At 53.1% G+C, this 17404-nt stretch overlaps 1 protein-coding gene across 2 annotated transcripts in view; it reads right to left on the reverse strand.

Moving 5' to 3' along the window:
* Positions 1–15818, reverse strand: part of emc2 (ER membrane protein complex subunit 2) — a 119210-nt gene extending 103392 nt beyond the window's left edge. For both annotated transcript variants that reach the window (XM_038810362.1, XM_038810361.1), the window contains exons 1-2: positions 15689–15818; positions 3230–3343 (exon numbers count right to left, since the gene is read on the reverse strand). In XM_038810362.1, the coding sequence (XP_038666290.1) occupies positions 3230–3343; positions 15689–15728 (154 nt within the window). In that variant the 5' untranslated portion in view covers positions 15729–15818. The remainder of the gene's footprint in view (positions 1–3229; positions 3344–15688) is intronic.
* Positions 15819–17404: the final 1586 nt, after the last annotated feature.

The raw sequence follows: 17404 nt of genomic DNA on the forward strand, positions 1-17404 counted from the left end.
CCCAGAGCAGATATTAAACAGAGACCTGTCTGGCCTCATAATAGGATCTCATGGCAACCATTTCCAAGAGCAGGGACCTTTCCCCATTATTCTGACCAATATTTATTACTCAATTAACATCACTAAAACAAAACACATGAGCAGGCCATAATCGTATTGCTGATGGCGGCAGTTGCTATGTGCAAATTAGTTGCCATGTTTCCCACAGCAGTGACTGCACTTCCTAAGCACTTGGATTGTAAAGCGCTTTGGGACAACCTGGGTTCTTGAAAGACTCTGTAAACATGCAAATCTTTATTTTTCCTTTTCAAACATTTGAAAGATGTCAGAGGACGATGACCAGTCAGTCCATCTGACCTGTCCTACAGCAAGGTAAAACCCGGCTATCTTACCCACAAAACCCAGCACACCCACAACTGACACACAAGCTCCTGGGGCGCCCCAAACTACCCATCTCTCCCACCCCTAGTGTCAATTTAAAGAATAATAATTCTCAGGGAAATTCCTACCTGATCATTGTGGGCAACCGGGCAAACCTGAAATTCCACTCGACAACTTGAGAAAGTGTCTGAAGATTCATTTCTCTCTGCCATACACCTGAAACTACCCATTCGCTCCCTCAGCAGCCACCAACTGCAGCGCATCGCAAACAGTCATCACACATACTGCGAATGCTGTTTGTCGTTCCACGTTATGAAGATGGCTATTTTTTGACTAAACACAACAGATGGAGAAGACTCGCATCCTTGTTTTCAAATCCCTCTACGGTCTCGCATCCTCCCCATCTCTGTAACCATCGCCCACTGCACAATCTACCGGGAATTCTGCACGCTTCTAATCCTGGCCTCTTGCACATCCCCAAATTTAATCAGTCCACCTGTCGGCAAAGCCTTCAGCTGCCAACCTCGCACTCCGGAATTCTCTCAACCTCTCCACTCCTGAAGATAATCCTTTCAACCTGCTTCTAACCAAGCCTTTGGTCATATGTCCTTCCATCTCCTTATGTGGCTCAATGTTAAATTTTGTTTAATAATGCACCTCAGGATATTTTGCTATGTTAAAGATGCTTTACAAATGCAAGTTGTTGTTGCGGGAAGGTAAGTGACGCAGAGAATGCTGGAAAAACTCAACAGGTCTGGCAGTGGGGAGAGAAATGGAGTTAAAGTTTTGAGTCCAATGTGACTCTTCTGTGGTCATATTGGACTCAAAATGTTAGCTCTGTTTCTCGTTTCACAGAAGCTGCCAGACCGGCTGAGATTTTACAGCATTTTCTGCTTTTCTTACAGAAAGAGCATTGTGGCCCACTAAAAGCTGAAAATGGAGATATTGCCAGGGATAATGGGGAAATGGTAGACATGTTGGACAATTACTTTGCCTCAGCATTTACTGTTTAAAAGGAGGATAACTTCCAAAGTTCCAAAAAAATTAATAGTCGATAGAGGACAGGGATTTAATACAATTAAACTAAGTACAGCATGGTCTTGCAAAAGGTTTACTTTCAACTATTGTAAGGGCCCTTCCTATTGATTCCCTTACTTCCCATTTATTTTATTTTGTCGTTATCATTTTTGATCCATGGATATTTCAGGCACAGGCCATTTTCTTGCCGGATCAAAAATAGTTAATAGTCAACAAAAGATTAAGTTAATATTAGAGGTTAATCGGTTAAGCACATCACTGGGTGACCGGTGGGCATCGCAGGGTCTGGGGTACATCGCTGACACGCAGAACCACATTTTGCTTTGATTTGGAAAGTTCCCATTTTGATCTTGGTCTTAATTAATGTACCTTGTTTAATTTTGCCTAATTTGTTCATTTGACCCTCAAAGGCATATAAACAGTGGGCACCATGGGGACTGGGGTGTATCATTGACCCAAGAACCATATTTTTGAACTTCAGACCATAAGACCACAAGACATAGGAGCAGAATTAGGCCACTCGGCCCATCGAGTCCACCATTCAATCATGGCTGATATTTTTCTCATCCCCATTCTCCTGTCTTCTCTCCACAACCCTTGATCCCCTAATAATCAATGACCTATCTGTCTCTGTCTTAAAGACACTCAGTGATTTGGCCCCCACAGCCTTCTGCGGCAAAGAGCTCCACAGATTCACCACCCTCTGGCCGAAGAAATTCCAACTCATCTCTGTTTTAAAGGATCGTCCCTTTAGTCTGACATGATGCCCGCTGGTTCTAGTTTTTCCTATAAGTGGAAACATCCTCTCTACGTCAACTCTATCCTGACCTCTCAGTATCCTGTAAGTTTCAATAAGATCTCCCCTCACCTTTTAAACTCCGAGTACTTTCCTTTTGAGTTTTTTCTTTTCGTTAGTGCCCCTTTAAGGGATTAACATAGAACATACATACAATGCAGGAGGCCGCCTTTCGGCCCATCAAGTCAGCACCGACCCACTTAAGCCCTCACTTCCACCCTATCCCTGTAACCCAATAACCACTCCCAACCTTTTTTTTGGTCACCAAGGGCAATTTATCATCACCAATCCACCTAACCTGCACGTCTTTGGACTGTGGGAGGAAACCGGAGCACCCGGAGGAAACCCACACAGACAAGGGGAGAACGTACAGACTCCGCACAGACAGTGACCCAGCCGGGAATCGAACCTGGGACCCTGGCGCTGTGAAGCCACAGTGCTAGCCACTTGTGCTACCGTGCTGCCAGTGAACCCAACCCCCCCCCCCCTTTAAATCTGTTAATTAGCTAATGGTTAATTTGTTCATTCAAATCTATTGTTGCCCTAAATTGTAAAAAGGGGAATCCCTCCGTGACCAGTGGGTACCAGGGGGTGTTTGAATGCACCATTAAAATACATTTTAATTTGAAGTTTTGTAAGTTTACTTTGTGACTTTGTCTTTCATTGGTTTAAAGGACACCCCCCCCCAATTCAATTTGTTAATTTGGTTAATCTATTGTTTGTTGGATTGCCCCAAAGTCTATAAAGGGGAAACAGGTTTAGGAGTGGGAATAAAGCTCGGCCGAGAAGAATTGGTTTTTCCTTTCCAACCAACTAGCCACTGGGTTTATACATTTATATGTTATGAAATATTGGTGGCTTCACAGATATGAAGCCAGCATACCATCATCCTTGAGGAGAACCAATCTTTTTTGTGGTCTTTGGGGTCATTTACTTGTTCAGTTCAGAATGAATGCCATCATTGATATGAGGGAAGCACGATTTCTATCCTCCATCCTATAATTCCACACTCACTGTCATCTCCAAGTTTTGATGCATAGTCACTTATGAGTTCTTCTCCGACTTCCACTATCTGCTCACTGTTACGGTAGTTTTCATCTCGCCATTTCCTCAGTTTGTCACGCATGTCTGAAAAATTAGAAAACATACTTTTGAGGAAGGAGCAAAGGAAGAAATTTAATTCATGCAAAATATATAATAACCAGGAAATTTGGCGATTTGAAGTTGTGTGAAGTATGAGGATGACAATTTTCTCATCAGTTTCTCAAAAAAATTAATATATGCATGTCAGTAAACGACCTGAGGAATGTCAAGTTGCAAGTTTGATTGATGCATGTTACAGGCTGGGAACACCCTGACCCTTCTCTTATGAACTGCAGTGGGCATTTTGCATATCAACACAACAGGTATCACAGTCACAACAGCAAATTGGGCAGAGGCAATACACCAAAATGGAGATTTTTATAGGGGCACCAGCATTCGAATATAGAGCCTTAAACCTGCTGCATCTCTTCCCACCCAAAATCCAGACCGAGAGAGTTCCCAATCAAAAGAGAACAGCAATTTCTCGGTCACTGTTGCATGCCTCTAATTACTGCATGAAGAGCAAAAACGATGGGAGATTCAGCAATGCTTTTTTGGGTGTGGGTATCAATGGCAAGTTGAGCATGTACTGTCCACCCGAACACTGTGTTGGTGGTGGAAGGAGTGATTCTTAAAGCTGGTGGAAGGAATGCCAATCGTTCAACCCTTTCAGCTTTATGAGCCCAGTAGGTGAGATGACACATTTCATAGTCAAACTAAAGTGTCCACTCCAGAGACCTGATCACATAATCCAGGCTGGCACTCCTACTGCAGTACTGAGGGAGTACTGCAGTGTCAGAGGTGTTGTCTTTCAAATGAGACATCGAACCACGGTTCAGTCTGGTCTCTCAGGTTGATGTTGAACATTCTGTGGCACCGTGTCGAAGAGCAGAGAAATTCTCACTCGTGCCCAAGTCAATACCCATCCCTTTATAAACATCACCAAAAACAGATTGGCTGCTGGTCATGCCATAATACAGCAGGAGCTACAATTCAAAAGTATTTCTTTCATTGTAAAGCACTTTAGAATGTCAGGAGGTCGTGAGAAGAACTATAGAAATGCAATTCTTTCTTTAATGCACTGTATCTTACGCAAGAGTAAAATTGATAGCGTAGTTTGTGCCAGATCTATAAGAAAGCATTTGCCTTGCATCCAATGCCTAAACTTGAATCCAGCAAGTGTTTGGCTTGGTGAAGAAAGGTACAACATTCCGTCAAGGTCATGTTGCAGCAGAATCCATAGGCATGCTAATAAATCTTTTTAAAGCTTTTATGGAATGTTCAAACTTAAAACAGAATAGCTTGCGAGGATAATGTGCTTTGCAATAATATAAAAGTTATGAGTAATAGCATCACGGTAGGAGATCTTCAGACAAAAATTGTTGGAGTGAGGGCTGAGCTATAACTCAGGCCACTGATGAGAAGGTTGCAGAAACAGTTACAGCTTCCAGCACATGGAATGCACAAACTGATTTAGGCACAGCCAGTCTGGAGACTGCCAATGAGTAGGCGACGCCACAGGGACTTCACCTTGCTTGACATGAAAATGGTCACGGCAGGACAAGTCTTATCTATTATTGATCTTTATACGGAGATTTCAAAATCTGGCCTGCAAGGCTTGCTTCAGCCAATTTTTCTCATCTTCAAAATGGAGGCCAGCACCAGGGCCTGATAATCTACATCCTAGAGTGCTTAAGGAAGTGGCTCCAGAAATAGTGAATGCATTGGTGGCCATCTTGCACGATTCTTATGGACTCTGGAACAGTCCCTGCAGTTTGGAGGATAGCTATTGTCACTCCAATATTCAAAAAGGGAGGTAGAGAGGAATTAGGGAATTGTAGACGAGTCTGACGTCGAAGTGGGGAAAATTTTAGAATCCATTATCAAAGGTTTTGTAGCAGAGCACTTGAAAAATAGTGGCAGGATCCGACAGAGTCAGCATGGATTTAGGAAGGGGGAATCATGCTTGACCAATCTACTGGAAGTCATCGAGGATGTAACCAGTAGAGCTGATGAGGGGGAGCCAGTGGATGCGGAATATTTGGACTTTCAGAAGGCTTTTGGCAAAGTCCTGCATAAGAGATTAGTGTGCAAAATTAAAGTGCATGGGATTGGGGGTAGCGTATTGAGGTGGATAGAAAACTAGTTGGCAGGCAGGAAACAAAGTGTAGGGATTAAGAAGCCTTTTTGAAATTGGCAGGCAGTGACTAGTGGGGTACCACAGGGACCAGTGCTAGGGCCCTAGCTATTCACAATATATATTAATGATTTGGATGAGGGAACTAAATGTAATATTTCCAAATTTGCAGATGACACCAAGTTGGATGGTAGGGCGAGCTGTGAGGAGGATGCAGAGATCTATCAGTGTAACTTGGACAAGTTGAGTGAGTGGGCAAATGAATGGCAGATGCAGTATAATTTCCAGAAATGAGGGGTTAACCATTTTGGTACCAAAACCAAGGCAGCAGACTATTATCTGAATGGCCATAAATTAAGAGAGGGGAATGTGAAACGAGATCCGGATGTCCTCGTACACCAGTCACTGAAGCATGCAGGTACAACAGACGGTAAACGAGGCAAATGGTATGTTGGCCTTCATTGCGAGAGGATTCGAGAGAAGCAGGGATGTATTGCTGCAATTATATAGGGCCTTGGTGAGGCCACACCTAGAATATTGTGTGCAGTTTTGGTCTCCATATCTGAGGAAGGATGTTCTAGCTATAGAGGGAGTGCCTTGAAGGTTTACCAGACTGATTCCTGGGATGGCGGGTTTGAAGCATGATGAGAGATTGAATCAGTTAGGATTGCATTTGCTGGGATTCAGAAAAATGAGGGGCAATCTCATGGAAAACTATGTATGTTCCCGATGGTGGGTTTGTCCAGAACCAGGGGTCACAGTCTGAGGATAGGCGGTAGACCATTTATGGCAGAATTTCTTCACCCAGAAAGTGGTCGGCCTGCAGAATTTCTTCCCACAGGAAGTAGTTGAGGCCAAAACATTTCATATTTTCAAGAAGCAATTGGATATAGCACTTGGGGTGAAGGGGATCAAAGTATATGGGGAAAAGCGGGATTAGGCTATTGAGTTGGATGATGAGCCATGATCAAAACGAATGGTGGAGCAGCTCAAAGAGCCGAATGGCCTCCTCCTGTTCCTATTTTCTATGATAGGCATAGACAAGGTGGGCTGAAGGGCCAGTTTCTGTGCTGTATGACTACTGTATCCTGGACTATGAGCAATCTGCAGGAATGAGGACCATGTAGATATATCTCAAGATATATCACTCTCGAGAAGTCCCTATTGTCACTTCACTCCATGCATTGGACATCACAAATGTGAGCATCGACAGTTCTCATCTGCCTCCAGTATTATTCCACAGAAGTGTTTTTAATTTCAGAAAAATCTTCTCAGTAATTAAAAGGCAAATGGTTTTGATCCTTTACTTTTTATTATGACAGCTGTCCCACTCATGTCACAAGTACAAATCGAGGGAGTGCTGCTCAGAGGAATCATCCTCTGAATCAGATGTTAAACCGCAGCTCCATGTGCCTGCTCGAGTGAAAGATCCCACAGCACTCATCTCCAGAACAGCACAATATTTATCTCTTAAATCAACATCACAAGAACAGATTACAAGTGACTGCGCATTAAAAAGTGCTCCAAGTAGCAACCACAGGACATGCCAAAGCACTTCGCAGCTGAAGACTTTTACCGTGTTGTCAATGTAAGAAATGCACTGGCCAATTGGCACATAGGTAGATCCCCACAAACAACATCACCACCGAAACAAAAACAGAACATGCAGGACAATCTCAGCAGGTCTAACAACATCAGTGAAGAGAGAACGGAGCTAACGTTTGGAGTCTGGATGACTCTTTGTAAACTACATCACTGAGATTCTTAATTCAGAGGTGTTGTGAATCTGGGGAATTTGTTACCCCAGAGGGCTCTGGATGCTCCACCAATGAATATATTCGAAGCCGAGATGGACAGAATACTCATCTCTCAGGGAATCAAACGGTCATAGGGAGCAGTGGGAAAATGGAGTTGAGGCAGATGACCAGCCATGACCATATGGGATGGAAGAGCAGGCTCGAATGGCCGACTCACCCTAGCCCCTCCTCACCACACACTCTTTCCCCCCCCCCACCACCACTCCTTTCCTCCCTCCTCCTCACCCTTCCCTCTCGTCGCCTTCACCATCCCCAAAGATTCCCTACAATGCAGGAGGTCGTCATTCGGTCCATCGGGTCTGCACCGACGACCCAAAGAGTACACTACATAGGCCCACTCCCTCACCTATCCACGTAACCTCGCACATCGATCATGGCCAATCCACCTAAGCTGCACATCTTTGGACTATGAGATGAAACGGGAGCAGACACGGGGAGAATGTGCAACGCCACAGTCACCCAGGGCCGGAATTGAACCTAGGTTTCTGGTGGTGTGAGGTAGCAGTGCTAACCACTGTTCCACCCATCCTTTACCTCCCCCCACCATTCCCATCCTTTCATCACTCCCCCCCAGTCTCTGTAGCTGCACACTCTTCCCCACTGTCTCTATCCCCTCGACTCTCTCTCTGCCTCATTCTCTCTCATCTTCCCCGCTCCCCATCTCTCTCTCCCGCCTCACTCCTCCCCAGTCTCTCTCCCCCTTTGTTCCCTCCCACTCCGTCTCTCCTGTCTCGCATTCCGCCCCACTCCTCTTTCTCCCCCGCCACTCTTGCCCTTCCACGTCTCACCCCCCACCACTCTCGCCCCTCCCCTTCGCTCTCTTCCTGCCACTCACACCTCCCCATATCTCTCTTTCCCCCCCCCAAATCCCTGCTGCTCTCTACCTTCCATGACACTTTCCCCCACCCCGTTCTCCCCAACCCCCTGTCCTTTTTCTCTCAGCTCCATTCTTCCATCTCTTCCCCCCCCCTCCCCCATTGCTCCCCCGGCTCTCTCCCTCCCTCACCCCCACTTCCTATTCCTTGCCCGGCCACTCCCTCACCTCACGTTCTTCCTCTCTCTCACATAGATACATAGAAAATAGGAGCAGGAGGAGGCCTTTTGACCCCGGCGCTGAGAAGCAATAGCGCTATCCACTGTGCTACCCTTTGTTTCCTCTCTGCCAACAGTTTTCTATCCCCCAAAATACACTTCCCCAATCCCAGGCGCTTTAAACTTGCACAATAATCTCTTATGCAGGGGCAACACGCAGCACAGTGGGTAGCACTATTGCTTCACAGCGCCAGGATCCCAGGTTCGATTTCCGGCTTGCTTCACTATCTGTGCGGAATCTCACATTCTCCCTGTGTCTGCATGGGTTTCCTCCAGGTGCTCTGGTTTCCTCCCAAAAGACGTGCTGTTAGGTGAATTGGACATTCTGAATTCTCCCTCTGTGTAGCCGAACATACGGCGGAGTGTGGCGACTAGGGGCTTTGCAAAGTAACTTCATTGCAGTGGTGGATGGCGAATCTGTGGAACTCTTTGTCGCAGAAGGCTGTGGAGGCCAAATCACTGAGTGTCTTTAAGACAAAGATAGATAGGTTCTTGATTAATAAGGGGATCAGGAGTTATGGGAAAAAGGCAGGAAAATGGGGATGAGAAAAATATCAGCCATGATTGAATGGCTGAGCAGACTCGATGGGCCAAGTGGCCTAATTCTGCTCCTATGTCTTATGGTCTACGTTTATGGTTAATGTAAGCCTACTTGTGACAATAAAGATTATTATTATGCAGGACTTTGTCAAATGCCTTCTGAAAGACTAAACATACCACATTGACTGGCTGCCCCTTGTCACCTGTACTTGTTACATCTTCAAAAAATATCAACAGATTTGTCAAGCATGATTTTCCCTTCATAAATCCATGCTGACTCTGACTGATACTGCCACTGCTTTCTAAATGTTCCGCTATAAAGTCCTTGATAATGGATTCAAAAATTTTCCCTACTACCGATGTTAGGCTTACTGATCTACAATTCCCTGTTTTCTCGCTACCTCCCTCTTTGAATATTGGAGTGACATTAGCTACTCTCCAATCTGCAAGGGCTGTTCCAGAGTCTATAGAAGCCCAGAAGATGACCACCAATACATCCACTATTTCCAGAGCCACCTCTTTAAGCCCTCTGGGATGCAGATTATCTGGCGATTTATCTGCCTTCAAACCCATCAATTTTCCCAGCACAATTTCTCTCCTAATATTGATCTCCCTCAGTTCTTCCCTCTCACTAAACCTTCCATTCTTCAATATTTCTGGTATCTGATTTGAGTCCTCTTTTGTGAAGACAGAACCAAAGTATGTGTTCCATTGTTCAGCCATTTCTTTGCCCGTTACTAAACATTCCCCTGTTTCTGTCTGTCTGTAAGGGACCTACATTTCTCTTTACCAATCTCTTTCTCTTCACATATCTATCAAAACGCTTAGTGTCAGTCTTTATGTTCCCTGCAAGCTTACTTTCGTACTGTACTTTCCCCTTCTTAATCAATCCCTTTGTCCTTCTTTGCTGAATTGGTTTTTAAAAAGATTTTAGAGTACCAATTCATTTTTTCCAATTAAGGGGCAATTTACCGTGGCCAATCCACCTACCCTGCACATCTTTGGATTGTGGGGGCGAAACCCATGCAAACACGGGGAGAATGTGCAAACTCCACACCGACACTTTGCTGAATTCTAAACTGCTCCCAATCCACAGACCTATTAATTTTCTTGGCCAATCTGTCTGCTTCTTCCACGGATCGGATACTATTTCTAATTTCCTTTGTAAGTCATGGATTGGCCCTCTTACCCATTTTGCTTTTGTGCCAGACAGGAATTAACAGTTGCTGCAGTTTCCCCATGCATTCCTTGAATGTTTGCCATTGCCTATCCACTGTCATCCCTTTAAGTAACTCTCCCCAATCTATCAAGGCCAACTCATAGCTCCCTTTATTAAGATTCAGCACCCGTGTCTCCAAATCAACTACTTCACTCTCCATCTCAGAAAGGGCTAAATAGCTGGCTTGGAAAGCAGACCAAGGCCAGCAACACGGTTCAATTCTCGTACCGGCCTCCCCGAACAGGCGCCGGAATGTGACGACTAGGGGCTTTTCACAGTAACTTCATTGAAGCCTATTTGTGACAATAAGCGATTTTCATTACATTTCACCTTGATAAAAAATTCTGTCATATTACGTCACGCATCCCCAAGGGGTCATGGACAGCCAGATTGGCAATGATTCCCTTCTCATTACACAGTACCCAGTCTAAGAGGCCTGCTCTCTAGTTGGTTCCTCCACATATTGGTCAAGAAAACTATCCCGTATACACTCCAGGAATTCCTCCTCTACGGTATTGTTACTGATTGATTTGCCCAATCTATATGCAGATTAAAATCACCCATAATTGCAGATATTCCTTTTTTTTGCATCTCTAATTTCCTGTTTCATGCCATTCCCAACATCACCACTGCAGTTTGGGAGTCAATATATGACACCTACTAATGTTTTTTTCCCCTTGGTATTTCTCAACTCTACCCATACAGACTCCACATTGTCAGAGCTAAGATCCTTTCTCACTATTGTGTCAATTTCTTCTTTAACCAGCAGTGCCACGCCACCACCTTTTATTTTATGCCTGTCCTTCCTAAATACTGAATACCCTGGGACATTAAGTTCCCATCCCTGGTCACCCTGCCACCATATCTCCGTAATCCCAATTATATCACACCCATTTATATCTATCTGCGCGATTAGTTCATCCACTTTATTGCAAATGCTCCGTACAATAAGGCACAGAGTCTTTAAGTTGGTCTTTTTCACATTGTTCGTCTTGCTCCCAATATTTTCCTCTTTTGCCCAGTTTGAATTTTGCCCTTGGTTTCTTCACCTATCAATTTTCGTATTCCCTTTTCGATCTTTTGTTTGTGTCCTTGCTCCCTCTTTCTCTAACTACTTACATAGGTTCCCCTCCCCCTGGCATATTAGTTTAAACCCTCCAATATCCCAAAAATCTGAATCCCTCCCTCCTGCACCATCTCTCAAGCCACGCATTCATCCTGTCCATCCAGAGGCTCATCGAGACTTGTGCACATCTGCAGAAACACCTGTCTATTCCCCTTACAATCGAATCCCCTATCACTACAGCACCACCATTTTTCCCCTGCCCCCCAGCGCAGCAAAGCTAGCCACGGTGCCACAAACCTGGCGACTGCTGCCTTCCCCTGCTGAGCCATTAGCTACCAACAGTAGCCAAAACGGCATACCTGTTTTGGAAGGAGATGATCACAGGGTACCCCAGCACTGCCTTCCTACTCTTCCTCTGCCGATTGGTCACCCATTTCCTATCTTCCTCAGTACTTTTATCTGCAGTGCAACATGTTATCCACAACTTCCTCAGCATCGTGGATGTTCCAAAAGGAGTCCATCCGCAGCCCCAGAGCTGTCAAGCGGTCGAACAGGAACTGCGGCTGGACACACTTCCTGCATGTGATTCTCCCCTCCATGATTCCATGTTTCTCCCGTACCCGGCTCCCCCATCACTTTCTCCCCACCCCCAAACAGTCACCTGTCTCCACCCATACCCATTGCCCCATTTCTACCCCCCACACTCATTCCCGCATCGCCACCCCGATTCCCAGTCTCTACCCCGCACACCCATTCCCCCATCTCCAACCCCCACATCTCTCTCCCCACACTCACTCCCCCGTGTCCACCCCCCACATCTCTCCCCATCTCCATTCCCCATCCCCCATCTCCATTCCCCCGTCCCCCCATCTCCATTCCCCCATCCCCCCCATCTCCATTCCCCCATCCCCCCCATCTCCATTCCCCCATCCCCTCCATATCCATTCCCCCATCCCCTCCATATCCATTCCCCCATCCCCTCCATATCCATTCCCCCATCCCCTCCATATCCATTCCCCCATCTCCTCCATCTCCATTCCCCCATCTTCAACCACCACATCTCTCTCCCCACACTCACTCCCACGTGTCCACCCCCCACATCTCTCCCCATCTCCATTCCCCATCCCCCCATCTCCATTCCCCCCATCCCCCCACCTCGATTCCCCCATCCCCTCCATCTCCATTCCCCCATCTTCAACCACCACATCTCTCTCCCCACTCACTCCCCCGTGTCCACCCCCACATCTCTCCCCATCTTCATTCCCCCACATATCTTCATTCCCCCATCCCCATCTCCATTCCATCCCCCCCATATCTCCATACCCCTATCTCCTTTCCCCCATATCTCCATTCCCTCATCCCCATATCTCCATTCCCCCATCCCCATTCCCCCATCCCCCCATATCTTCATTTCCCCATCCCCCCGTCTCCATTCCCCATCCCCCCCGTCTCCATTCCCCATCCCCCCCATCTCCATTCCCCATATCTCCATTCCCCCATCCGCCCCCATATCTCCATTCCCCCATCCGCCCCATATCTCCATTCCACTATATCTCCATTCCCCCACCTCCCATTCCCCCATCCCATCTCTATTCCCCATCCCCGTCTCCCCCATCCTATCTCTATTCCCCCATCCCCCCGTCTCTATTCCCCCCGTTCCCCGTCTCTATTCCCCCATCCCCCCATCTCTATTCCTCCATCCCCCCCCCGTCTCTATTCCCCCATCCCCCCGTCTCTATTCCCCCATCCTCCCCCGTCTATTCCCCCATCCCCCCCCGTCTCTATTCCCCCACCCCCCCGTCTCTATTCCCCCATCCCCCCCGTCTCTATTCCCCCATCCCCCCCGTCTCTATTCCCCCATGTCTCCATTCCCCCATGTCTCCATTCCCCCATCCCCCCAATCTCCATCCCCCCAATCTCCATTCCCCCAATCTCCATTCCCCCAATCTCCATTCCCCATCCAACCTGTCTCCATTCCCCCATCCCTATTCCCCCAACCCCATCCCCCCGTCTCCATTCCCCCATCCCCCCGTCTCCATTCCCCCATCCCCCCGTCTCCATTCCCCCATCCCCCCCGTCTCCATTCCCCCATCCCCCCCGTCTCCATTACCCCATCCCCCCCCCGTCTCCATTCCCCCATCCCCCCCGTCTCCATTCCCCCCCCCCCCGTCTCCATTCCCCCACCCCCCCCGTCTCCATTCCCCCATCTCCCCCCCCGTCTCCATTCCCCCATCCCCCCCCCGTCTCCATTCCCCCATCCCCCCCCCGTCTCCATTCCCCCATCCCCCCCCGTCTCCATTCCCCCGTCTCCATTCCCCCATCCCCCCCCCCGTCTCCATTCCCCAGTCTCCATTCCCCAGTCTCCATTCCCCCCCCCCCATCTCCATTCCCCAATCCCCGTCTCCATTCCCCATCCCCCGACCCCGTCTCCATTCCCCCCCCCCGTCTCCATTCCCCCATCCCCCCGTCTCCATTCCCCAATCCCCCGTCTCCATTCCCCCATCCCCCCCGTCTCCATTCCCCCATCCCCCCGTCTCCATTCCCCCATCCCCCCCGTCTCCATTCCCCCATCCCCTACCCCCGTCTCCATTCCCCCACCCCCCCCCCCCGTCTCCATTCCCCATCCCCCCGTCTCCATTCCCCCATCCCCCCGTCTCCATTCCCCCATCCCCCCGTCTCCATTCCCCCATCCCCCCCGTCTCTATTCCCCCATCCCCCCCGTCTCCATTCCCCCATCCCCCCCGTCTCCATTCCCCCATCCCCCCCGTCTCCATTCCCCCATCCCCCCCCGTCTCCATTCCCCCATCCCCCCCCGTCTCCATTCCCCCATCCCCCCCGTCTCCATTCCCCCATCCCCCGTCTCCATTCCCCCATCTCTATTCCCCCATGCCCCATCTTCTCTCCCCCCACACTCACTCCCGTCTCCGCCCCCCCACACTCACTCCCGTCTCCGCCCCCCCCACACACACCCACTGCCCCCCCACACACACACACACTGCCCCCCCCACACCCACTGCCCCCCACTCCCCTGTCACTCATCCCCCCCCCAAATCTCCCACCTGTCACGTCCACATCACCTCCTCCGCACAATCCCCCCATTATCGTGTCCCCTCCCTCATCTTAAGCCGCAATCATTGTTTCTTCCCCATGTTGATGTCTCCCGGCTGCGCTACCCGGGTCATTGAGGCTGGGTCCCTCAGGCCGGGTCTCCCAGGCCGGGTCTCCCAGGCCGGGTCTCCCAGGCCGGGTCTCCCAGGCCGGGTCTCCCAGGCCGGGTCTCCCAGGCCGGGTCTCCCAGGCCGGGTCTCCCAGGCCGGGTCTCCCAGGCCGGGTCTCCCAGGCCGGGTCTCCCAGGCCGGGTCTCCCAGGCCGGGTCTCCCAGGCCGGGTCTCCCAGGCCGGGTCTCCCAGGCCGGGTCTCCCAGGCCGGGTCTCCCAGGCCGGGTCTCCAGGCCGGGTCTCCCAGGCCGGGTCTCCCAGGCCGGGTCTCCCAGGCCGGGTCTCCCAGGCCGGGTCTCCCAGGCCGGGTCTCCCAGGCCGGGTCTCCCAGGCCGGGTCTCCCAGGCCGGGTCTCCCAGGCCGGGTCTCCCAGGCCGGGTCTCCCAGGCCGGGTCTCCCAGGCCGGGTCTCCCAGGCCGGGTCTCCCAGGCCGGGTCTCCCAGGCCGGGTCTCCCAGGCCGGGTCTCCCAGGCCGGGTCTCCCAGGCCGGGTCACCCAGGCCGGGTCACCCAGGCCGGGTCACCCAGGCCGGGTCACCCAGGCCGGGTCACCCAGGCCGGGTCACCCAGGCCGGGTCACCCAGGCCGGGTCACCCAGGCCGGGTCTCTCAGGCCGGGTCACTCAGGCCGGGTCACTCAGGCCGGGTCACTCAGGCCGGGTCTCCCAGGCCGGGTCTCCCAGGCCGGGTCACCCAGGCCGGGTCACCCAGGCCGGGTCACCCAGGCCGGGTCACCCAGGCCGGGTCACCCAGGCCGGGTCTCCCAGGCCGGGTCTCCCAGGCCGGGTCTCCCAGGCCGGGTCCGGGTCTCTCAGGCCGGGTCTCCCAGGCCGGGTCCGGGTCCCTCAGGCCGGGTCCGGGTCCCTCAGGCCGGGTCCGGGTCCCTCAGGCCGGGTCCGGGTCCCTCAGGCCGGGTCCGGGTCCCTCAGGCCGGGTCCGGGTCCCTCAGGCCGGGTCCGGGTCCCTCAGGCCGGGTCCGGGTCTCCCAGGCCGGGTCTCCCAGGCCGGGTCTCCCAGGCCGGGTCTCCCAGGCCGGGTCTCCCAGGCCGGGTCTCCCAGGCCGGGTCTCCCAGGCCGGGTCTCCCAGGCCGGGTCTCCCAGGCCGGGTCTCCCAGGCCGGGTCTCCCAGGCCGGGTCCGGGTCTCCCAGGCCGGGTCCGGGTCCCTCAGGCCGGGTCTCCCAGGCCGGGTCTCCCAGGCCGGGTCCGGGTCCCTCAGGCCGGGTCCGGGTCCCTCAGGCCGGGTCTCCCAGGCCGGGTCTCCCAGGCCGGGTCCGGGTCCCTCAGGCCGGGTCTCTCACTCACCCTCCCAGCTCACATCGAACATCTCCGCCACTGACGCCATTTTGCCTCCACGGTCACCTGACCAGCCGCCGACGTCATATCCACCGCTCTCCTCCAATCAGAGCAGGCTGGGAGCGGGGCCAGCGGGATGGGGGCGAGGCTGGTGGCTGGGCTGGGGGCGGGGCCAGCAGGATGGGGGTGGGGCCAGCAGGCTGGGGCAGCAGGCTGGGGGCGGGGCCAGCAGGCTGGGGGCAGCAGGATAGGGGTGGGGCCAGCAGGCTGGGGGTGGGGCCAGCAGGATGGGGTTGGGGCCAGCAGGCTGGGGGTGGGGCCAGCAGAATGGGGGTGGGGCCAGCTGGCTGAGGCAGGGCCAGCAGGATGGGGGCAGGGCCAGCAGGATGGGGTTGGGGCCAGCAGGATGGGGGCGGAGCCAACTGGCTGAGGCAGGGCCAGCAGGATGGGGCGGGGCCAGCAGGATGGGGGCGGGGCCAACTGGCTGAGGCGGGGCCAGCAGGATGGGGGCGGGGCTAACTGGCTGAGGCGGGGCCAGCAGGCTGGGGCGGGGCCAGCAGGATGGGGGCAGGGCCAGCAGGATGGGGGTGGGGCCAGCTGGCTGAGGCAGGGCCAGCAGGATGGGGGCGGGGACAGCTGGCTGAGGCAGGGCCAGCAGGATGGGGTTGGGGCCAGCAGGATGGGGGCGGGGCCAGCAGGATGGGGTTGGGGCCAGCAGGATGGGGACAGGGCCAACTGGCTGAGGCGGGGCCAGCAGGATGGGGGTGGGGCCAGCTGGCTGAGGCGGGGCCAGCAGGATGGGGGTGGGGCCAGCTGGCTGAGGCAGGGCCAGCAGGATGGGGTTGGGGCCAGCAGGATGGGGATGGGCCAGCAGGATGGGGTTGGGGCCAGCAGGATGGGGGTGGGGCCAGCTGGCTGAGGCGGGGCCAGCAGGATGGGGGTGGGGCCAGCAGGATGGGGGTGGGGCCAGCTGGCTGAGGCGGGGCCAGCAGGATGGGGGTGGGGCCAGCTGGCTGAGGTGGGGCCAGCAGGATGGGGGTGGGGCCAGCTGGCTGAGGCGGGGCCAGCAGGATGGGGGTGGGGCCAGCTGACTGAGGCGGGGCCAGCAGGATGGGGGCGGGGCCAGCTGGCTGAGGCAGGGCCAGCAGGATGGGGTGGGGCCAGCAGGATGAGGGTGGGGCCAGCTGGCTGAGGCGGGGCCAGCAGGATGGGGGCGGGGCCAACTGGCTGAGGCGGGGCCAACAGGCTGGGGGCGGGGCCAGCAGGATGGGGGTGGGGCCAGCTGGCTGAGGAAGGGCCAGCAGGATGGGGGTGGGGCCAGCTGGCTGAGGCGGGGCCAGCAGGATGGGGGCGGGGCCAACTGGTTGAGGCGGGGCCAACAGGCTGGGGGCGGGGCCAGCAGGATGGGGGTGGGGCCAGCTGGCTGAGGAAGGGCCAGCAGGATGGGGGCAGGGCCAGCAGAATGGGGTTGGGGCCAGCAGGATGGGGTTGGGGCCAGCAGGATGGGGGCAGGGCCAACTGGCTGAGGCGGGGCCAGCAGGATGGGGGTGGGGCCAGCTGGCTGAGGCGGGGCCAGCAGGATGGGGGTGGGGCCAGCTGGCTGAGGCAGGGCCAGCAGGATGGGGCGGGGCCAGCAGGATGGGGGTGGGGCCAACTGGCTGAGGCGGGGCCAGCAGGATGGGGGCAGGGCCAGCTGACTGAGGCAGGGCCAGCATGATGGGGCTG

The sequence above is a fragment of the Scyliorhinus canicula genome, chromosome 10, assembly GCF_902713615.1.
Source record: "Scyliorhinus canicula chromosome 10, sScyCan1.1, whole genome shotgun sequence".
NCBI classification, from domain to species: domain Eukaryota; kingdom Metazoa; phylum Chordata; class Chondrichthyes; order Carcharhiniformes; family Scyliorhinidae; genus Scyliorhinus; species Scyliorhinus canicula.